The sequence below is a fragment of the Pseudorca crassidens genome, chromosome 1, assembly GCF_039906515.1.
Source record: "Pseudorca crassidens isolate mPseCra1 chromosome 1, mPseCra1.hap1, whole genome shotgun sequence".
Classification (NCBI taxonomy): Eukaryota; Metazoa; Chordata; class Mammalia; order Artiodactyla; family Delphinidae; genus Pseudorca; species Pseudorca crassidens.
Window position 1 is genome coordinate 124,435,139 of NC_090296.1, and position 24,634 is coordinate 124,459,772.

The 24,634-nt window shown below is 36.8% G+C and overlaps 1 protein-coding gene and 1 pseudogene across 10 annotated transcripts in view; both read left to right on the forward strand.

The window, feature by feature from the left end:
- NRG4 (neuregulin 4) overlaps positions 1 to 24,634 on the forward strand; it is a 137,229-nt gene that overhangs the window by 35,567 nt on the left and 77,028 nt on the right. For 6 of the 10 annotated variants that reach the window (XM_067755028.1, XM_067755035.1, XM_067754986.1 and 3 more), the window contains exons 4-6: positions 12,543 to 12,695; positions 16,685 to 16,750; positions 18,743 to 18,836. In XM_067755028.1, coding sequence (XP_067611129.1) covers positions 16,741 to 16,750; positions 18,743 to 18,836 — 104 coding nt within the window. In that variant the 5' untranslated portion in view covers positions 12,543 to 12,695; positions 16,685 to 16,740. The remainder of the gene's footprint in view (positions 1 to 12,542; positions 12,696 to 16,684; positions 16,751 to 18,742; positions 18,837 to 24,634) is intronic. The other 4 variants (XM_067755063.1, XM_067755006.1, XM_067755052.1 and 1 more) reach the window with 1 other exon arrangement.
- LOC137219691 (surfeit locus protein 1 pseudogene) lies at positions 3,769 to 4,871 on the forward strand (annotated as a pseudogene).

Here is a 24,634-nt window from a genome sequence, read left to right on the forward strand (position 1 = left end):
AGAATCCATGGTTTATATTAGGGTCCACTCTTGGTGGTGTACATTCTCTCAGTTTTGACAAATGTATAATGACATGTATCTACCATTATAATATCCTGTAGAATAGTTTCATTGCCCGAAAAGTCCTCTGTGCTCTGCCTATTCATCCCTCCCTCCCCTGTAACTGCTGGCAAGTACTGATCTTCATACTGTCTCCATAGTTTTGCCTTTTCCAGAATGTCATATAGTTGGAATCATACATCGTGTAGCCTTTTCAGGTTGGCTTCTTTCACTTAGTAATATGCACTTAGGGATCCTCTATGTCTTTTCATGGCTTGTTATTGCATTTCTTTTTAGCACTGAATAATATTCCATTGTCTGGATGTACCACAGTTTAATTACCTGTTTTTCTACTGAAAGACATCTTGCTTGCTTCAGAGTTTTGACAGTTATAAATAAAGCTACTATAAACATTAATGTACAGGTTTTTGTGTGGACTTAAGTTTTCAACTCCTTTGGGTAAATACCAAGGGATGCGATTACTGGATCTTATGGTAAGAGTTATGTTTAGTTTTGTAAGAAACTGCCAAATTGTCATGCAAGTGGATGCACCCTTTTACCTTCCCAGCAATGAATAAGAGTTCCTGGGACTTCCCTGGTGGTCCAGTGGTTATAACTCCATGCTTCCACTGCATGGGGCACAGGTTCAATCCCTAGTCCAGGAAGTTCTTCTGCATGCTGTGCAGTGTGGCAAAAAAAAAAAAAAAGAGTTACTGACATTCCACTTCCTCACTAGCATTTGGTATTGTCACTGTTTTGGATTTTTGCCCTTCTAATAGGTGTGTAGTTGTATCTCGTTGTTTTAATTTGCAGTTCCCTGATTACATATGATGTTGAGAATCTTATGCTTATTTGCCATCTGTATATTTTGTCTGGAGAGATGTATGTTAAAGCCTTTTGCCCACTTTTCAATTGGTTTGATCATTTTCTTATATGAATTTTAAGAGGTCTATGTATATTTTGGATAACAATCCTCTATCAGGTATGTCTTTTGCAAATGCTTTTTCCCAGTCTGTGGCTTGTGTTCTCATTTTCTTGACAGTGCCTTTTGTAGAGCAGAGTTTTCATTTCCAGCTTTATCAAGGCATTATTGACAAATAAAATTGTAATATACTTAAAGTATACAATGTGATGATTTGATATATGTGTGCATTGTGAAAGGATTTTCAAAATCGAGTTAACACATCCATTACCTCATATCATATTTACATTTTCTTGAAATGAGAACCCTTAAGTTCTACTCTCTTAGCAAATTTAAGTTATACAATACTGTATTATCAACTATAGTTGCTTTGTTATACATTAGATCCTCAGACCTTGTTATCTTACAACTGAAAGTTTATACCCATTTACCACCTTTCCTCATTTCCCCTACCCCCAGCTCCTGGCAACCGTCGTTCTATTCTCTGTTTCTATGAGTTTGAGTTTTTAATTAAAAAAAACTTATTTTTAGACTCTACATATAAGTGATACCATGCAGTATTGGTCTTTCTCTGTCTGGCATATTTTACTTAGCATAATGCCCTCCAGGTTCATCCGTGTTGTTGCTAATGGCAAGATTTCCTTCTTCCTTTTTTTTTTTAATTGGAGTATAGTTGCTTTACAATATTGTTAGTTTATACTGTACAGCAAAGTGAATCAGCTATACGTGTACATATATCCCCTCTTTTTTGGATTTCCTTCTCATTTAGGTCACCACAGAGCACTGAGTAGAGTTCCCTGTGCTATACAGTAGGTTCTCATTAGTTATCTATTTTATACATAGTATCAGTAGTGTATATATGTCAATCCCAATCTCCCAATTCATCACACCACCATCACCTGCCCCGCCCCACCCCTGCTTTCCCCCTTGGTATCCATATGTTTGTTCTCTACGTGTGTCTTTATTTCTGCTTCATAAATAAGATCATCTATACCAATTTTTTCAGATTCCATATATATGTGTTAATATACAATATTTGTTTTTCTCTTTCTGTCTTACTTCACTCTGTATGACAGTCTCTCGGTCCATCCATGTCTCTACAAATGACCCAATTTCGTTCCCTTTTATAGCTGAGTAATATTCCATTGTATATATGTACCACATCTTCTTTAGACATTCCTCTATTGATGGAATTTAGGTTGCTTCCATGTCCTGGCTATTGTGAATAGTGCTGCAGTGAACATTGGGGTGCATGTGTCTTTTTTTTTGCGGTATGCGGGCCTGTCACTGCCGTGGCCTCTCCCGCCACGGAGCACAGGCTCCGGACACGCAGGCTCAGCGGCCGTGGCCCATGGGCCCAGCCGCTCCGCGGCACGCGGGATCCCCCCAGACTGGGGCACGAACCTGCGTCCCCTGCATCGGCAGCCGGACTCCCAACCACTGCGCCACCAGGGAAGCCCTGCATGTGTCTTTCTGAATTATGTTTTTTTCTGGGTATATGCCCAATAGTGGGATTGCTGGGTCATATGGTAGTTCTATTTTTAGTTTTTTAAGGAACCTCCATACTGTTCTCCATAGTGGCTGTATCAGTTTACATTCCCACCAACAGTGCATGAGGCTTCCCTTTTCTTCACACCCTCTCCAACATTTATTGTTTGTAGATTTTTTGATGGTGGCCATTCTGACCACTGTGAGGTGATACCTCACTGTAGTTTTGATTTGCATTTCTCTGATAATTAGTGATGTTGAACATATTTTCATGTGTTTGTTGGCCATCTGTATGTCTCCTTTGGAGAAATGTCTATTTAGGTCTTCCGCCCATTTTTGGATTGGGTTGTTTATTTTTTTGATATTGAGCGCATGAGCTATTTGTATATTTTGGAGATTAGTCCTTTGTCAGTTGCTTCATTTGCAAATATTTTCTCCCATTCTGAGGGTTGTCTTTTTCTCTTGTTTATGCTTTCCTTTGATGTGCAAAAGCTTTTTAGTTTAAAAAGCTTTGTTTATTTTTTGTTTTTTGTGTTTATTTTTGTTTTCATTACTCTAGGAGGCAGATCCAAAAAAATATTGCTGTGATTTATGTCATAGAATGTCCTGCCTATGTTTTCCTGTAGGAGTTTTATAGTGTCCAGTCTTGCATTTAGGTCTTTTATCCATTTTGAGTTTATTTTTGTTATGGTTTTAGAGAATATCATATAATATCACTTATATGAGGAATCTAAAAAAATGATACAGATGAACTTATTTACAAAACAGAAATAGACTCACAGATACAGAAGAAATTGTTACCAAAGGGGAAAAGGGGGAGGGATAAATTTGGAATTTGGGATTAACAAATACAGACTACTATATATAAAATAGATAAATAACAGGGACCTACTATATAGCACAGGGAACTATATTCAGTATCTTTTAATAACCTATAATGGAAAAAAATCTGAAAAAGAACAGATACATATATGTGTAACTGAGTCACTTCGCTGTATACCTGAAACATTGTAAATCAACTATACTTCAATAAAAAAATCAAAGTTAAAAAGATAGTGATTATTACTGATATGCTGAATTCGGTATAGCTCTAGATTTGAGTAGGAGTTAGAAAGAGCTTGGAAAGGATGTCTAAGAAAATGAAAGAAGACTACATGTAATAAATAGTATGATTAGGAAGCTGAATATCTGAGGGCTGGGGCTGCAGGCCACAAGGCTAGGGCTGTTGCTGTGCAGGGTGGGCACCAGGCCGGTGTCATCAGGAGGAACATTCTTGGGATTGTCCTGTGCCCAGATGAGGACTCATCCAGGTATGCCCTATGTACCTAGGAAAAGCTGCCCTGTCCCTGCCCTCCACTTTGCCCAGGAGGGTCGGTGAGTATGGGCATTGCAATATGCTCTGGAACTGCCCCCTGAGCCTCTGAATCAGGCCCTGGTTGCGTACCCGCTCTGGTTAGCACTCTGTCCTCATGAAAGCCCCAGGGCTGGCTCCTCCCGCACTCCTGTATTATACACTTGATTGTAGACATGCAGTAACTTCCTATGCCTCCTTGGGCTAGTGCTGGGCCAACCCAAGACTGAAACCCAGGTGTCTAGGATCCTAAAGGAAAGCATAACTAATCATCACAGTTTGCATGTTCCTCCCAAGTGTTGGCCGAGAGACCCAGTAGGTGTGGCAGCTCTTAAGCCAAAGCAACTGCCACAGAAACAGAAGACGACACCTTTCTCTAGTGGCTTCTGCTTCTCATTCCTATTGCTATCTTTGGCCCAAGGACATGGCAGGTCCAACGTCAGAAGTGGAAGCTGAAGTTGATCACAGAGCTAGTCTAGAGTGGTGGCCAAGCCCATCTCACTGCCAACAGACCCAGTGGAACTGAAAAATCTGGAGTACAGGCCAGTGAAGGTCAGGAGGCACTTTGACCACTCCAAGTTGCTGTCATGATGTTTTGGACCATGGTGAACCCTGCCCAGGAGGCTGGCCTACTGGCTCTCTTTGTTCGGTGGTGCTACCTTTTTACTGTGCTGACCTGGGAATTAACCATCCTGCTAAACAGACAGTTTGTGCCCAAGAAGAAAGTGAATCCTGAAACATGGTGTAAAGGACAGATTGAGGGAGAAGTGGACCTAGTCGTGATGGTGAGGCTGACAGAAACCAGGAAGCCCTTTGTCTCTGAGAATAATCCAGACAGGAACCACTGGCATTACCACGACCTGGAGACCACGTCCAGGCTCCCAGGTGCAGACCCCATTTTCACTGATGCTGACTTCCAGAGCACAGTTCTTAAAAGACCTATTGGAGGGCAAACTAGGGTCACTCTGAGGAATGAGCACTTGCAGTACATCATTCACCTGGTACAGACTCTGTGCAGCCACGTCATACCTGTGGTTTAAGAAATTCCTACCTTGGACTCCTGGTGTGTGAAGAGATTAGCTGATGAGCCCTGTCCCTGAATAATTAGGAAGTCACGGAGTAAACATTTCAAGAGATTTGGTTTTATGCTGGATCATGTGCTATCGGTATAAATAAATCTCTACACTACAAAAAAAAGCAGCTGAATATTTGAGATGTTATGATAAAGCACATTATTTTTCAGTCGTCTCGCCCGCCCCCCAAAAAGAAGGAAACTGTAAACTCTAAAGCTGTGCAAAAAAACCAAGATACAAATAAGATGCAAATTCAAATATAGCATGATTTTAATCAACCTAGAGTTTAAGAAAAGAGAATTTATTTTATCTTGCTTTGGGGAATATTGTCTTATGAATGGCCCAGGTATTGTGACACTGAAACAATAGAAGGAAATGTTATTCTTTCACACTGCATGGATCTGCTGTGATTACTATTAACAGTTATATTGACAGAACTGTAGTTTATTGGTTTTCAAGTTTTACGTCTAGAGGCAAAGTTATGAAAACACTTCATTAAGGTCACAGACGAGAATGTAAATGTTAAAAACCTTCATGATGTAAGAGTCAAGGTATAGCTGCTAAGGCAGAAAGAGGAAGTGGGGAGAGAAAAGGTGGAAGCAAAGTTAGCAGTACAGTTACTTATTTTACATGTTAAGAAGTTAGTCTGTGAATTGACTCAAGTTCATTGATGAGGACAGAAGTATGAGTATATTATTTTAAATTACAGATATAACAGAGAAGAAATAGATAATAGTGTAACTTATCAAACATTCAAATTAAAGAGGTAGAGGGTAGTGTAAGAGAGCTGAAGCCTCATCTTTCATCACTGGGAGTTAGATGTTGTCTAGAGTGCTAAATCTAGAAATAGAAAGGATAAGCATTTTGAATTATGGAAGAAGAGCTTGCCATTGGTCATATTGGTTCTTCTCTCTGATAATTTCTCAGTGGGCTCCTTCTCCAACCATTAAATGTTGATATTTTCCAGGAATCAGTCTATGGCCTCTGTCTCACACATGTGCACACTCTGAGCTAATGACTTCAGCAGCCACCTGTGGAATTTGAGTCCCAAATCTCTTATCTCTAACCTCATTCTTATCGTACATGCAAGATCTGCATTTTCAGGCATTTCCTTCTGCATGTCCCAGTAACATTTTAAATATGCCATGTCTTGAGAGAAATCATTATCTTACTCATGACATCTGTTTTGGTATTCCTTTATTTTGTTTTTAGCAGCTTTATTAAAGCATAATTTATATACCATAAAGTGCACTTATTTTATATTTTACTTTTTTTTTTTTTTTTTTTGCGGTACGCGGGCCTCTCACTGCTGTGGCCTCTCCCGTCGCGGAGCACAGGCTCCGGACGCGCAGGCCCAGAGGCCACGACCCACGAGCCCAGCCGCTCCACAGCACGCGGGATCCTCCTGGACCAGGGCACGAACCCATGCCCCCGGCATTGGCAGGCGGACTCTCAACCACTGCACCACCAGGGAAGCCCTATATTTTAGCTCTATCAAATTTGCGACCACCTAAACAATCCAATTGTAGAATATTTCCATCATTCTAAAAACATCCTTTATGCTCATTTGCATAATTTCCTTTTCCCAGCCCCAGTCCCAAGCAATCATTAATCTATTCCTGTCTCTTCTGATTTGCCTTTTCTAAAGATTTCTTATAAATGGAATCATACAATATGTGGTTTTTTATGACTGGCTTCTTTCACTTAGCATGTTTTGTTTTAATTTTTTTAAAACTTAAAGGATATTTTATTGGTTATAAATGTCTAGGTTCAAAATTCTATACCTTTAACACTCCAAATGTTATCCTATTGTCTTCTTTTTTTTTTTAACATTCTTATTGGAGTATAATTGCTTTACAATGGTGTGTTAGTTTCTGCTTTATAACAAAGTAAATCAGCTATACGTTTACATATATCCCCATATCTCCTCACTCTTGCATCTCCCTCCCACTCTCCCTATCCCACCCCTCTAGGTGGTCACAAAGCACCGCGCTGCTCTCTTTGTGCTATTTGGCTGCTTCCCACTAGCTATCAGTTTTATATTTGGTAGTGTATATATGTCCATGCCACTGTCTCACTTCGTCCCAGCTTACCCTTCCCCCTCCCCGTGTCCTCAAGTCCATTCTCTACATCTGCGTGTTTATTCCTGTCCTGCCCTGGGTTCTTCAGAACGTTTTTTTTTCTTTTTAGATTCCATATATTTTTGTTAGTATATGATATTTGGTTTTCTCTTTCTGACTTACTTCACTGTGTATGACACACTCTAGGTCCAGCCACCTCACTACAAATAACTCAATTTCATTTCTTTTTATGGCTGAGTAATATTCCATTGTATATATATGCCACATCTTCTTTATCCATTCATCTGTTGATGGACACTTAGGTTGCTTCCATGTCCTGGCTATTGTAAATAGAGCTGCAATGAACATTGTGGTACATGACTCTTTTTGAATTATGGTTTTCTCAGGGTATATGCCCAGTAGCGGGATTGCTGGGTCGTATGGTAGTGCTATTTGTAGTTTTTTAAGGAACCTCCATACTGTTCTCCATAGTGGCTGTACCAATTCACATTCCCACCAGCAGTGCAAGAGTGTTCCCTTTTATTCACACCCTCTCCAGCATTTATTGTTTCTAGATTTTTTGATGATGGCCATTCTGAGTGGTGTGAGATGATATCTCATTGTAATTTTGATCTGCATTTCTCTAATGATTAATGATGTTGAGCATTCTTTCATGTGTTTGTTGGCAGTCTGTATATCTTCTTTGGAGAAATGTCTATTTAGGTCTTCTGCCCATTTTTGGATTGGGTTGTTTGTTTTTTTGTTATTGAGCTGCATGAACTGCTTATAAATTTTGGAGATTAATCCTTTGTCAGTTGCTTCATTTGCAAATATTTTCTCCCATTCTGAGGGTTGTCTTTTGGTCTTGTTTATGGTTTCCTTTGCTGTGCAAAATCTTTGAAGTTTCATTAGGTCCCATTAGTTTATTTTTGTCTTTATTTCCATTTCTCTAGGAGGTGGGTCAAAAAGGATCTTGCTGTGATTTATGTCATAGAGTGTTCTGCCTATGTTTGATTCTAAGAGTTTTAGACTGTCTGGCCTTACATTTAGGTCTTTAATCCATTTTGAGTTTATTTTTGTGTATGGTGTTAGGGAGTGTTCTAATTTCATTCTTTTACATGTAGCTGTCCAGTTTTTCCAGCATCATTCATTGAAGAGGCTGTCTTTTCTCCATTGTATGTTCTTGCCTCCTTTGTTGTAAATTAGGTGCCCATATGTGTGGGGGTTTATCTCTGGGCATTCTATCCTGTGCCTTTGATCTATATTTCTGTTTTTGTGCCAGTACCATACTGTCTTGATTAGTGTAGCTTTGTAGAATAGTTGGAACTCCAGGAGCCTGATTCCTCTAGCTCCGTTTTTCTTTCTCAAGATTGCTGTGGCTATTTGGGGTCTTTTGTGTTTCCATACAAATTGTGAAATTTTTTGTTCTAGTTCTGTGAAAAATGCCAGTGGTAGTTTGATAGGAATTGCATTGAATCTGTAGATTGCTTTGGGTAGTATAGTCATTTTCACAATGTTGATTCTTCCAATCCAAGAACATGGTATATCTCTCCATCTATTTGTATCATCTTTGATTTCTTTCATCAGTGTCTTATAGTTTACTGCATACAGATCTTTTGTCTCCTTAGGTAGGTTTATTTGTAGATATTTTATTCTTTTTGTTGCAATGGTAAATGGGAGTGTTTCCTTAATTTCTCTTTCAGATTTTTCATCAGTAGTGTATAGGAATTCAAGAGACTTCTGTGCATTAATTTTGTATCCAGCTACTTTACAGATTCATTGATTAGCTGTAGTAGTTTTCTGGTAGCATCTCTAGAATTCTGTACGTGTAGTATCATGTCATCTACAAACAGTGACAGCTTTACTTCTTTTCTGATTTGGATTCATTTTATTACTTTTTCTTCTCTGATTGCTGTGGCTAAAACTTCCAAAACTATGTTGAATAATAGTGGTGAGAGTGGACAACCTTGTCTTGTTCTTGATCTTAGAGGAAATGGTTTCAGTTTTTCACCATTGAGAATGATGTTGGCTGTGTGTTTGTCATATATGGCCTTTATTATGTTGAGGTAAGTTCCCTCTATGCCTACTTTCTAGAGGGTTTTTATCATAAATGGGTGTTGAATTTTGTTGAAAAGCTTTTTCTGCATCTGTTGAGATGATCATATGGTTTTTCTCCTAGAAACGAATGACAATGGAAACACAACGACCCGAAACCTATGGGATGTGGCAAAAGCAGTTCTAAGACGGAAGTTTCTAGCAATACAGATTTTTTTGATTTCCTCTTTGATTTCTACAGTGATCTCTTGGTTATTAAGTAGTGTATTGTTTAGCCTCCATGTGTTTGTTTTTTGGTTTTTGGTTTTTTTTGCTGTATGCGGGCCTCTCACTGTTGTGGCCTCTCCCGTTGCGGAGCACACGCTCTGGACACGCAGGCTCAGTGGCCATGGCTCACGGGCCCAGCCTCTCCGCGGCATGTGGGATCTTCCTTACCGGGGCACGAATCCATGTCCCCTGCATCAGCAGGCAGACTCTCAACCACTGCGCCATAGGGAAGCCCCATGTGTTTGTATTTTTTACAGATTTTTTCCTGTAATTGGTATCTAGTCTCATAGTGTTGTGGTCAGAAAAGATACTTGATATGATTTCAGTTTTCTTAAATTTACGAAGGCTTGATCTGTGACCCAAGATATTGTATCCTGGAGAATGTTCCATGAGCAGTTGAGAAGAAAGTGTAATCTGCTGTTTTTGGATGGAATGTCCTGTAAATATCAATTAAGTCCATCTTGTTTAATGTATCTTTTAAAGCTTGTGTTTCCTCATTTATTTTCATTTTGGATGATCTCTCCATTGGTGAAAGTGGGGTGTTAAAGTCCCCTACTATGATTGTGTTACTGTCGATTTCCCCTTTTATGGCTGTTAGCATTTGCCTTATGTATTGAAGTGCTCCTATGTTGGGTGTGTAAATATTTACAATTGTTATATCTTCTTCTTGGTTTGATCTCTTGATCATTATGTAGTGTCCTTTGTCTCTTATAATAGTCTTTATTTTAAAGTCTATTTTGTCTGATATGAGAATTGCTACTGCAGCTTTGTTTTGATTTCCATTTGCATGGGATATCTTTTTCCATCCCCTCACTTTCAGTCTGTTATGTGTCACTAGGTCTGAAGTGGATCTCTTGTAGACAGCATATATACAGGTCTTGTTTTTGTATTCATTCAGCCAGTCTATGTCTTTTGGTTGCAGCATTTAATCCATTTACATTTAAGGTGGTTATCAATATGTATGTTCCTGTTACCATTTTGTTAATTGTTTTGGGTTTGTCATTTTAGGTCTTTTCCTTCTCTTGTTTCCTGCCTAGAGAAGTTCCTTTAGCATTTGTTGTAAAGCTGGTTTGTTGGTGCTGAATTCTCTTAGCTTTTGCTTGTCTGTAAAGGTTTTAATTTCTCTGTCGAATCTGAATGAGCTCCTTGCTGGGTAGAGTAATCTTGGTTGTAGGTTTTTCCCTTTCATCTTTAAATATGTCCTGCCACTCCCTTCTGGCTTGCAGAATGTCTGCCGAAATATCACCTGTTAACCTTATGGGGATTCCCTTGTGTGTTATTTGTTGTTTTTCCCTTGCTGCTTTTAATATGTTTTCTTTGTATTTAATTTTTGATAGTTTGATTAATATGTATCTTGGCATGTTTGTCCTTGGATTTATCCTGTATGGGACTCTGTGCTTCCTGGACTTGATTGACTATTTCCTTTCCCATATTAGGGAAGTTTTCAACTATAATTTCTTCAAATATTTTCTCAGTCCGATTCTTTTTCTCTTCTTCTTCTGGGACCCCTATAATTCGAATGTTGGTGCGTTTAATGTTTTCCCAGAGGTCTCTGAGACTTTTCTCAATTCTTTTCATTCTTTTTTCTTTATTCTGCTCTGTGGTACTTATTTCCACTATTTTATTTTCCAGGTCATTTATCCGTTCTTCTGCCTAAGTTACTCTGCTCTTGATTCCTTCTAGAGAATTTTTAATTTCATTTATTGTGTTGTTCATCATTGTTCATTTGCCGTTTAGTTCTTCTAGGTCCTTGTTAAACGTTTCTTGTATCTTCTCCATTCTAGTTCCAAGATTTGGGATCATCTTTACTATCATTACTCTGAATTCTTTTTCAGGTAGACTGCCTATTTCCTCCTCATTTGTTTGGTGTGGTGGGTTTTTACCTGCTCCTTCATCTGCTGTGTGTTTCTCTGTCTTCTCATTTTGCTTAACTTTCTGAGTTTGGGGTCTCCTTTTTGCAGGCTGCAGGATCATAGTTCCCGTTGTTTTTGGTGTCTGCCTACAGTGGCTAAGGTTCATTCAGTGGGTTGTGTAGGCTTCCTGGTGGAGGGGACTGGTGCCTGTGTTCTGGTGGATGAGGCTGGATCTTGTCTTTCTGGTGGGCAGGACCATGTCCGGTGGTGTGTTTTGTGGTGTCTGTGACCTTATTATGATACTAGGCATCCTCTTTGCTAATGGGTGGGGTTGTGTTTCTGTCTTGCTAGTTGTTTGGCATAGGCTGTCCAGCACTGTAGCTTGCTGGTCATTGAGTGGAGCTGGGTCTTAACATTGAGATGTAGATATCTGGGACAGCTTTCACTGTTTGATGTTACATGGAGCCGGCAAGTCTCTTGTAGACCAATGTCCTGAACTTGGCTCTCCCACCTCAGAGGCACAGGCCTGACACCCAGCCAGAGCACCAGGACCCTGTCAGCCACACAGCTCAGAAGAAAAGGGGAAAGAAAAAGAAGAAAGAAAAATAAAATAAAATAAGGTTATTAAAAAAATCATTAAAAGTAAAAAAAATTAAAAAGTAATTTAAAAAAAAAGGAAAGAAAGAAGAGACCAACCAAACCAAAAAACAAATCCACCAATGATAACAAGCACTAAAAACTATACCAAAAAAAAAAGGACAGACAGAAATCTAGGACAAATGGTAAAAGCAAAGCTATACAGACAAAATCACACACAGTCCGCCACCTCAGTTTTGGGATGATTCGTTGTCTATTCAGGTATTCCAGAGATGCAGGGTACAGGAAATTGATTGTGGAGATTTAATCCCCTGCTCCTGAGGCTGCTGGGAGAAATTTCCCTTTCTCTTCTTTGTTCGCACAGCTCCTGGGGTTCAGCTTTGGATTTGGCCCTGCCTCTGCGTGTAGGTTGCCTGAGGGCATCTGTTCTTCGCTCAGACAGGATGGGGTTAAAGTAGCAGCTGATTAGGGGGCTCTGGCTCACTCAAGCCAGGGTGGAGGGAGAGTACGGAATGCGAGATGAGCCTGCCGCGGCAGAGGCCAGTGTGACATTGCACCAGCCTGAGGCATGCCATGTTCTCCCAGGGAAGTGGTCCCTGGATCACAGGACCCTGGCAGTGGTGACGTGCACAGGCTCCCGGGACGGGAGGTGTGGATAGTGACCTGTGATTGCACACAGGCTTCTTGGTGACTGCAGCAGCAGCCTTAGCGTTTCATGCCTGTCTCTGGTGTCCACGCTAATAACCGTGGCTCACGCCCATCTCTGAAGCTCATTTAGGCAGTGTTCTGAATCCCCTCTCCTTGCGCACACTGAAACAATGGTCTCTTGCCTCTTAGGCAGTTCCAGACTTTTTCCCGGACTCCCTCCCGGCTAGCTGTGGTGCACTAGCCCCCTTCAGGCTGTGTTCATGCACCCAACCCCAGTCCTCTCCCTGGGATCTGAACTCCGAAGCCGAAGCCTCAGCTCCCAGCCCTGACCCGTCCCGGCAGGTGAGCCAACAAGCCTCTCAGGCTGGTGATTGCTGGTCGGCACTGATCCTCTGTGCGGGAATCTCTCTGCTTTGCCCTCTGCACCCCTGTTGCTGCCCTCTCCTCCATGGCTCCGAAGCTTCCCACCCGCCGCCCCCCATCTCTGCCAGCGTAGGGGCTTCCTAGTGAGTGGAAACTTTTCCTCCTTCACAGGTCCCTCCCAGAGGTACAGGTCCCGTCCCTATTCTTTTGTCTCTGTTTTTTCTTTTTTCTTTTGCCCTACCCAGGTACGTGGGGAGTTTCTTGCCTTTTGGGAAATCTGAAGTCTTCTGCCAGCGTTCAGTAGGTGTTCTGTAGGAATTGTTCCACATGTAGATGTATTTCTGATGTATTTGTGGGGAGGAAGGTGATCTGCACATCTTACTCCTCCGCCATCTTGAAGGTCTCCCCCCACTTAGCATGTTTTTGAAGTTAATTCATGTTGTAACGTACCAATACTTCATTCCTTTTTACTGCTGAGTAGTATTCCATTGTATGGTTGTACCACATTTTGTTTAGCTATACATCAGTTGATGGACATTTGAGTTTTATAGCTTGGGGCATTATGTATAATGTTCTAAGCATTACACTCCTATCTTTGTGTGGACCCATATTTCCATATCTCTTGGATACATTTATGGCAAATTTATGTTTAACTTTTTAAGAAACTTTCAGATTATTTTGCAAAGTGACTGTACCATTTTAGTCCCACCAGCAATGTATGAGAGGTCTAGTTTCTCTTTGTTATTGTCTGTCATTTTTATTATAACCATTCTAGTAGGGTGTGAAATGGTATCTCATTGTGGGTTTAATATACATTTCCCTAATGGATACTTGAAAGTTAGCCTTGATTTTTCTTTCTTTTGTACCCTGCTCTCCCATTCTGTGGGTGTACCTATTAAGTATATCTTTAGTTCTCTCCTTTATCCTCATTCCCATTGCTTTATTTCTTCACTATTCTTGATTATTAAAATGTCCTCCAAATAGTTTTCTCTGATACCAGTCCCTCGGCAGGTTGCAATCTATTTTCCACACCACTATCAAAATGAATTTTCTAAAATGTAGATGTGATCATGCCACTTCTTTGCTAAAAACCTTTCAAAGTATCCCTATTGCCTTTCAGATAGAGTCACTGTTTGAACCCTGGTTATTTTACAAGATCTATTCTTACCACTCCTTCCCCCACCATCCTATCCTCTTATGAACTCACGTACGCTCCACACACATACTCTGCACACATCCTGACCTGTAATCTACCTGCAGTTATCAGAATACATTAGGATTTTATTTCTTCTGTGCCTTTGAACATGCTGTCACCTCTGTCTAGAATGTTCATCCATTTCTGTTTACAAACTCTTACTCATTCTTCAAGGCTTAGCACAAATAAAACTCCCTCTTGGAATCTTTCTCTGATTCTCCTTAAGCTTTGTTTTTGTGTGTTATTATAGTGACATAAATAGGTGTCTTTGAGACTATATTTGGTTGAATTGCATGAAATTATCATTTTAAGCCCAATTATCATTTTAAGCCGAAATATGGTTTATATGTCAGCCTACAACATTTTTGTAGTTACCTGTTTTTGTTCATGTGTCTATCATTTGTTAACAATAGCAGGCCACTTACAACATATTTGATAATAGATGCATGAACAAATTATTCTTAAAGACCATGGCTTTTATTTAGAGTGAAAAGTCAACTTGAAAAACATTAGGTCTTCTTTAGAATCATGTAGCCTCAAAGATTAAGTTTATTTGTATTGTGTGAAAAATTATTAATACCAAACCAACTGCCATGGTATGTCTCCTAATAAATACATCTTTAATATCCTGAATGAAGTCACAGATTATTATCTCTTACATACAATTTAGTAGTCATTTTCATGTTAGTGGACAGCATCATAGTTCCATAGTTCAAATCACATAATAAAGGTTACTGATTTTTCATAAAAATACCATTTTAAAATCGAAACACTGTAAGCTAACAAAATTTTATATATATTTGTATGTATATATGTATGTGTGTGTATGTATAAGATTGTAACTATGTAAAAATTGCCTTTGAATGTGGAAGATAATAGTAATGAAAAGAATTGTTCTCAGAATATGAATTATATGAGATTATTTTAATATTTTCTTAAAAGAGCAAATGTATTCGTTTCCATGTTTTACATCAAACAAGGAGCCATGTCTGAATTGTGGTTTTAGAAAAGATAACCATCTGAATGGTTGGCATACTTTAGGTAATTACGCGCTGAAGAACCCCGCACTTCATTTTAAACAAAATTATAGTTTTTGTCAATATTTTAAGTTATTTATGATTTTTAAACCTCATAGCTTCCCTTAATGCATGTATTACAGCTTTGTTATAGTTTGCAGATGGTTATATTGCCATCAGTAGTAGTCATGTTCAGTGATTATATTCACTTCATATTGCACATGGCATTGTACACATGCTGTATTATAAATATTACCTTCTTTCAGTTTTATAAGTACTTCAAATCACCATTTGTATAAACGTTACATGTTTTGTAAGGAAATTCCTTTTTTAAAAAAAACCCAGGGAACACTTGTCCACTAAATCCATATTCAAATTCCTTTTCTTCACAAAGTTGTACAACACTTTGGAATTATTCAGACATGCAGAGATAAATTAGCAGTCTAAAGAATGTGGTTTACTTTATAAGTTAAAGAATTGGACAGTGATTTGAGAGCTCAGCTTTTAGTACAACTTCTTTTCTAAATAAAATTCTGCTCCATTTGCAACTCTGAACATGTGGACTGAAGGGGGTGGTTCCCTTGGCTGGAGCCTGACCTCTGTGCACACCTTGGTCTTTGTCTCCACTGCGCCCACACTGCACACTGCAGCCATATAAATCAGATTTTTGACGTGTTATAAAGGGCAAGGCACAGCTGCTGCAGACTGCATTGTTCAAAAACTTTTGAAGTGCTGCATATCCAACAAAATTCATTGTTTGTATGAATGTGAGTTTTTACTGAGGTAAGCCTTGTTTCTTTAGAAAAAGAAACTCATATGATGAGACAGTGATTATTTCAAATTAAATAGGTTTAACTTCTGTATTTCTTTCTCTCATTGCTTGTCTGTTTAAGAAAGAGTGACTGGCTTTGAGAGAAGGCCTTGATTATTACACCTGTGTTAATAGGAAGTTGTTGATTGAGATTTCTGTTACAAAGTCTTTCTGCTTAAGTCAGGAGTGAGTCTCTTTTATAAAAAGAAATTGAGAGCATGTAATCATAATGTAAGTATAAATCTGTCATCTTTTCAACTGTATTTTGTAATTCCTTTGTTTCTGTCATAGCAGATAACTTCATATATAGCTACTTTGCTTTGCTAGATGCCAGATATTTTTTAAAAGGCATTTGTATATTGGTAAATGTAGTGCAATCTACAGTAAATTTGAAAGTACTTCTATAAGATTTTTAAAGTTTCTATAGAAATGCAGACCTTTTAAATGCAGTTCGTTTTTTCTATAGTGTGTTTTTTGGCCATTTTTAATAAACTGAAAAATAGAAAGTTGTTCTGTTAAAGTCAAATTAGAAATAGGCTTTATGAAAAAGTTGAAAAGTCAATTCAGGTTATTCAATTTCAGTTACTGACTCATATCTTTCATATATAATCTCATATAGTATACTACTAATTTAACAATGTTTATTAAAACTCAAACATTAGACGTTTCTTCAAAGAGAGATTTAAGAGTACATTATATTATTTAGGCAATGATTTGTATCTGGTGCATTTATACTGCTTGTTGATCTTTTAGTTTTATCTGTTCAGATTTTTAATTGATATGTGATAAGTATCTAAAAAAATAGATGCTCTAACCAAAGAAGTTTGTCCCTAGCCTTTAAATGTCTTAATTATTTTCATCGTTTAAAAGAATATTACTGTTACAATATTTGACATTTTATAATGCTCTCAAAAGAAGATAATTTTTCCTAAATTGTTAATTTTAGGTGCTGTTTTTCAACCCTAAACTTTTGACCAAGAATGAAACTATTTAAAAATTAAGATGCCAACAGGTAATTTCTTGTAAGTTTATACTTTTGTCAATGTGTGTCACATAGAAATAGAACCAAACAACAAATGTATAGACTATATTTTTCCCCATCTAAAATTGTCCTAGAAATATGGAATACCTTGGTTTTGAAAGACCTTCCTTTATAACATGAAACTATTTTATTTTAGACCTATATTTTATCACTTTTATCACTTTTTACAAGCTGACAAATTCTGGCTTACTCTAAATCTGATAACAACTTTACAAATAAGTAAATGAAATCAGAATAAAAATAGATTCAGAGATAGTGATTCAGGTTAGATGAGTATTCTTTACTGATAAAATAGCAAGTGCTGAGTCATGACTGGTTGTAATCTTATTAAAAACGAGGACATTAATTTCAGCCACAGGAAGCATTCTGTGATAAAGTTGACACTCCACCCTCAATAGAGAAACCCTATGTGATGACTTCCATGATTCTAGCATAATGTAATGTCAACTGGGATTTTATTTGTTAGCCAGATTATTCCTGAAGAGTTGTAAGAATTATTTTATTAAAAGTTGTTTGGTTGTAAAGAAGCATGACATTGTGTAAAAAAGAAAAAATCTAAAAGATTAGTTCTGGTTGGTTTACTTTCTTCTTTTCCACTTAAATACTTTATAGTTCGGTTTTCCTCTTTACATTTTTATACTTTTATAATTGTGATGGTGAAACAGAATCTTCTCAATTCTAAGGTAAAAGGAAAGTTTTAAAATTTCAAATTCTGATAGTGAAGACATCTGGTTCTACAGCAGTTATATCTTAAGGGTATTGATATCTTAGTGGCAAATAAATGCTAGATAACTTTTTAAAATTAGTATGCTATTTTTTTAAATGCTAAATTGGAATAATGCCATTTTCTTCTTCACAATAGATTCTATGTCACTTTCTGGACAGAACCAATCAGGAACCAACAATGTGCGATTTTAAAGCAATGTGATTCCCCCTTCAGGACCAAAAGATAAATCATTCAGCAATTTGCTTTTCTAATCATAAATAGTAGTATACAGTAGTATAATGACTCAATGAATTCTACTATGTTATTTCTAAATTTTTCTGTCTGATGGTTTTGGTGGGATTTTTTTTTTTAATGGTGTAGGAGGAGGTAGAGGCTGGAAGGAAGGAGAGGTACCAAGAGAGAAAGGGAAGGCAAAGAGAGAAAGAACATAAAGGAAAGGTCAAAGATAAAGAAGGTCAAAGATAAAGATAAGATAGATAAAGATAGATAAGATAGATAAAGATAGAGATAGATAAGATAGATAAAGATAGATAAAGATAAAGAAGGATGGAGAAAGAGGAGGAGAGAAAGGAAGCAAGAGAGAAATGGAGGTTTATTTTCTTAATATTCTGAAAATTTTTGCTATTTATCAGATGATGACTCAGGTTTTCAATAGTTACTAGTTATTACCTAAAATTCCCTTGCAAACCAAAACCTAATAAGATTATATTTTTGTTTTTTTGATGTTAAAATTGTCATATGTAGAAATATTTAAAGATAATTTTGGACATCAGAATTTATTTAATAATCTAATTTTTTTCCCACAACAATTTCAGACTTTAATGTATTTGAGACCTTAAAGGAAAGATAGGAATCTAAATATACACTTGGGACAGAAAAACTCTAAGCAAAGCTGCAGAATCTATGTACTAAATGAGAAAAGCCACTATTTATTTTAAGATCATAATGTCCTCCTTTTAATCTATTATAGAGATTCCCTATTTCTGTAATATAGCTTTTAACTCCATTATAATTAATGACCATATCTTCAAGACAGATTAATTTTTTTTCCTCAAAGAGATAGAAGTCCCTGCTTATCAAATAAGGAATAAGATTAAGTCCTTCATTTTAAGAAACAATTCTTCATTCTAATTTTTAGAATTACTACTTCAGTATAAGATACTTGGTCCTTTTCCTTATATTATTAGAAAAACTATAATTTGTTTTTCTCTATTTTATTTATGTATATGTTTTAGATCATGAAGAGCCCTGTGGTCCCAGTCATAGGTCATTTTGCCTGAATGGAGGGATTTGTTATGTGATACCTACTATTCCCAGCCCATTTTGTAGGTGAGTGAAATGGACTGGGGGAGAGGGTGATTTTATTTTTTATCATCTACTAACTTCTTTGAGAAGTGATAAATATTGAACAAAGAGTATAAGATGAAAAAGTGTGAGGAACAATCTTCGTATTTATGTAGAACAAAATTATGGTTTTAAAATAAAAACAAAGCAAAGTGGCAAATCACAATCTCAAAAGTGTTTATTTTGAAAATTGGTAGTGGTAGCTTCAAGCGTATTCAGATTTTTTAATCCATTTTAGTGAACTCTCTATGATTTTAGCAATTTAGGGAGGACAGTCTGTACTTATTACTGTCAAAACAGCTACAGAATTCACTAATGTAAGAAAAGCAACATGAGATATTTTGCTTTGATTTAGAATACATGATAACTGTGTTGGTACCAAAACTTCATTTGATATATTAAAAAGAAAATGAAGAGTTAAGTTTTTCTAATGTTAGCAGCAAATTTTAAAAAGAAGGGTATCTTAGCCATTATTGTTTTAAAATAATATTATTCACTTTGGGAGTATCGTTATAGCCAGTGATCAATAAAAGACTTGAAAATAGTACTTGTGTAGCTGGCTTCGTGTGAGTTTGGTTGAACAGGATTTAAGGGGGTTATAATAAACCTCTTTTAATATGTGACCGAAAAACATAGCACTACCAATAATGTCCACAGATTTTAGCAGAGCTAACATCTAAAGATACTTTGTAGCATGTGCATCAATTACTCTGTTTTTGTTACTTAACTGAAATGTGAGAGGTATAGAATCTAGATTTAAGATCTTACTAAAGGATAGGAAAGTAAAATTCACAGGAAAAGTGAAAGATACTGGGATTTAGTGTGGAGGAGGAGAGGCAGAGAAATAACCTTATAATTATCTCAGGAAGTTTTTAGAAGTTTTCATGGAGGGAATAGTGAGTGACTGTTTTTAAAAATAGGCATTTTTTTCCTCTCAGGTAAAAAAGGAAGGGGATAAAGGAACAAATTAGCAATTATTTCTTACCCACCAGGAGCGTCTACGTTATTTTACATTTTTAAATCCATTTACTGAGATATAATTTATGTATGACAAACTACATTCATATTTATTTATTTATTTATTTGTGGCTGCATTGGGTCTTTGTTGCTATGCACTGGCTGTCTCTAGTTCTGGCAAGCGGGGGCTACTCTTTGTTGCGGTACGTGGGCTTCTCATTGCAGTGGCTTCTCTTGTTGCAGAGCACTGGCTCTAGGTGCACGGGCTTCAGTAGTTGTGGCTCGTGGGCTCAGTAGTTGTGGCTCGCGGGCTCTAGAGCACAGGCTCAGTAGTTGTGGTGCACGGGCTTAGTTGCTCTGCGGCATGTGGGATCTTCCTGGACCAGGGCTCGAACCCATGTCCCCTGCATTGGCAGGCGGATTCTTAACCACTGCGCCACCAGGGAAGTCCCTACGTTCATTTTAAGTGCATAATTGATGAATTTTGACAAATGTTTATACCTGTGAAACCACCACCACCACAAAATACAGAACATTTCCATTATCCCCTCAAATTTCTTTACTGACCATATTCTTTATTTACATTTTCATGTTTCATTCTCAGAAAAACCTTAGAGAAAAGGGGGAGAGGAGACCTAAGGAAATAGAAAAATAAAGGGAAAATGAAAAATTAACTGACTTGCCTAAAGTCATACAACTAGGAAAAAATTAAAGAAATGGCCTATGAGTATAACTCCCAGGGTTCACTTAATCTTATGATATATTCATTCTGGATTCTTTATAAGGGGATATGGCATGTGGCATTCATGGAACAAAATCAAAATGCTTACCAGAAAAAATAAATTTAATAATTAAAAAAATAGTAACATTTTGTATCTTGATCTTGGTGTAGCTATATGGGTGAAAAGGCTATCCTTTCTCTGTTGAATTGCCTTTGCATCTTTGTCAAAAATTAATTGACCATATATGTGTGGGTCTACTTCTGGGCTATTCTAACTCACTGATCTGTATTTCTGTCTTTTACCAATGACAAATAGTCTCAATAACTGTAGCTTTATAATAAGTGAAGTCAAGCATTGTGAGTCCTTAACTTTGGTCTTCAGTTCATTGATCTTTAGCCTTCTTTTTATACAGTATTTAATGTTAAAAATTTCCAAATACATTTTAACTCCTTCCTACAAATTTTATAGCCTGTTGTTCAGTACTAAGTTTAAAATTTTTTCCATTATGATTTCTTCTTTAACGTATGGGGTTTTTTTTGGGTTATCCTTTAAGATTTATATCTAATTGCATTATAGTCAGAGTATGTGTTCTGTTAAGCTGTATACTTAATACTTGTCTGTATCCTAAATAAATGTCTGTTATGCTGCAGTGAAGAAAGAAAGAGTTCAGAGTACTGAAATTTGGAGAATCATTGTAATGGGAAGAAATCTAGGGTCTTAGTTCAGGCTACTATAGCAAAATATCATAGACTGGGTGGCTTATAAACAACAGAAATTTATTACTCACAGTTCTAAAGGCCAGAGGTCTGAGATTAGGGTGCCAGCCTGGTTGGGTTCTGGTGAGTGCCTGCTTCCTGGTTTGCAGATGTACCTGCGTAGAACTTTTGACTGGCAGATTTATTTTCTGGAAGAGCTAGTAAGGAGCCAGCTATCAGACTGCAGAGACAACATATGACAGAATGAGGAGTACCTTCTTCTAGATGTAAGCAAATTACAAACCACAGGCCAGATCGTTTTTGTATGACCCTCAAGCTAAGAGTATTTTTCTTGCTTTTTAAAGCGTTGTAAAAAACACATGCAAAAATACGGAAGATTATGCCATACATGGCAGGAAGAGAGAGCTTTCTAGAGCCTCTTTGGACTTTCTTTCAAACCAGCCACCTCTCATTTTTCTTATCTACTTTCTTTATTTGGTGATTTAGCACAGTGATTTTCTTTTTTTAAGCTAATATTTTAAAGTTGAGGACTACATGACATCAGTTTGTTAGTGTTTGTTGAGATTTGCTCTGGAGCCTGGTTCATGTACAATATTTTAAATGGTCTGTGTCTCCTAGAGAAGAATGTATATTCTTTAATTGACAGATATAGGGTTTTATATATGTACCTTAGATCAAGCTTGTTATAATGTGCTGTTCAAATCTTACATATCCTTACTAATTTTCAATCTTCTTGATTTATCAATAACTGAAGAGTTATGTCAAAATTTCTCACTGCTTTTGTATCTTTAATATCACAATTTCTGTTAATTTTTGCTGAAAATATTTTGAGGCAATGCTATTAAGCCTATATTAATTTAGAATGGTTATGTCTTCTGGTGAGGTATCCCTTTTTATCATGATACAGTGACCTTCTTTATCTCTAATGTTTTTTGCCTTAAAATCTATTTATCTGACATTAAGGTAGCTATACTAACTTTCATTTTTCAGTATTTGACTAATACACTTTTTTCTTCCAATTTTTCAATGTGTGTCTGTAAATACATAGTTAGTTGAACTTTACCTTTTCTGTCTTTATTGAAATGATTTTTATTTTTCCACCCTACATTCTATTTATTTTCATTGATATGTCTTGAAATTAATTTAGTTGTGTCTTTTTTTAATGAAAAGAATAGAAAAAATATTAGAATAAATAGTGCATAATGAGTGTATTATTTGTGAAAGTTGTGCTTCAGGTGTGTGTGTGTGCATGTGTTTGGAGTCATGTCTATTATTATTTTTTTGATTCAGTGGCTCAATATTTTTTTTAATTGGAGTATAGTTGATTTAAAATGTTGTGTTACTTTCTGCTGTACAGCACAGTGAATCAGTTATACATATACATATATCCACTTACAGTATTTAGTAGAGTTCCCTGTGTTATACAGTAAGTCCTTATTAGTTATCTGTTTTATGTATAGTAGTGTGTATATGTCAATCCCAATCTCCCAATTTATCCCTCCTCCTCTTTCCCCCCTGGTAACCATAAGATTGTTTTCTACATCTGTGACTCTATTTCTGTTTTGTAAATAAGTTCATTTGTACCAACATCTAATTATTTACAAAGTCCTGGATTAAATGGAATTTATCCTTACTTCTGTATCTCTTTGCTCTTTCCTTAGTATTGTTTCTCTCCTGAGGTATTGCAGTAGCCTTCTTTCTTCTATCCTAGTCTCATTCACAATACTGCTGTAGTTGTCTTTGTCTTTTCTGTTCACAAAATATTTCAAAGGATACAGTGTATCTCCAAATTTCTTAGCCTGGCATTCAAAGCTTTTCATCATATTGGTCTGTTCTGTTGACATCCTCTCCTATAACTTCTTCATACATACCTTGAGTTCTAAACATCCTGAACAATGTGAAGGTTCCCAAAGATGCTAAGCCTGATTCCATGCTTTGGCATATGTCAGTTCGCCTGCCTGAAATGCCTTTCCTCCCTTGTCTTTGAAGAGAGCTAATTTATCACTTCTGTGGAGCCTTCTTTGTCTTAACCAGGCAGTTTCATGGGCTCTTTCTTTTGTACCCCATAATACCTTGTGCATTTCATGCATACCTTTATTATGCCACTGATTAATATCTTAACTGTTTATTTACTGCCTTCCTCAAAATTGTGAATGCCTTGAGGGCAGAGATTTGCCATCTTTCTGCTTTTTGTGCCTAGCAAAATAAATAAATGAATAAATAAGTATAATGAAGGAAGGAAAGGAACAAATTATACCTATGTATTGCTGCAAGTAATTACAGAAAACTCAAATTTTAAATTGTTTAGTAAAATGTACTGTGTTATATTAGCATTACAAGATGAGTATATAATTTTTATGCAGTTATTATGGGTGGGTTTTTTTACACCTGTTTTGTGGTTTTCAGTATATTTCATATAAAAAAGAAAATGAGGCAGTATAAATGACAGTATAAATATATTTTACATACTATTTATTAACTGAAGTTGTGAATTTTCCTTTATGAAAGTATGATTCTTATTCACCATAACACTTAATTTAAAGGTTTAGGTGAATTCTAGTATTTTTTGAATTATTTTTTATTGTAGTAAAAGATAGATAACATAAAACTTACCATTATGACCATTTTTAAGTGTATAGTTCAGTGACATTAAGTACATTCACATTGTTATGCAACCATCACCACTATCCATCTCCAGAACTTTTTCATCATATCCTAAATGGAAATTTGTACCCATTAAACAATAACCTCCCATTTCCCCTCTTTCCAGCGCTGGTAAGCATTGTTCGACTTTGTGGCTCTATGAATTTGACTATCCTAGGTTCCTCAAATAAGTGGAAACATAACAATACTTAGCTTGTATGTCTGTCTTATTTTAGCATAATGACTTCAGGGTTCTTCCATTATAGCATAGTGTAGAATTTCCTTCCTTTTTAAAGATTAATGATATTCCATTGTATGTATGTAACATATTTTGTTTATCCACTCATCCATTGGGGGACATTTGGGTTGTTTTTAACCTCTTGGCTATTCTGAATAATGCTGCTATGAACACAGGTATACAAATATCTCTTCAAGACCCTGCTTTCAGTTCTTTTGAGTATATAACCAGGAGTGGGATTGTATGGTAATTCTATGTTTAATTTTTGAGGCACTGCCTTGCTGTTTTCTACAGTGGCTGCACCATGTTACATTCCTACTAGCAATGCACAAAAGTTCCAATTTCTCCACATCTTTGTGAACACTTGTTATTTTCTGTTTTTTTGATAATAGCCTAATGGATGTGAAGCAGTATCTCATTGTGGTTTATTTTTTAAATTTTTGGCTGCGTTGGGTCTTCGTTGCTGCGCCCGAGCTGTCTCTAGTTGTGGCGAGCGGGGACTACTCT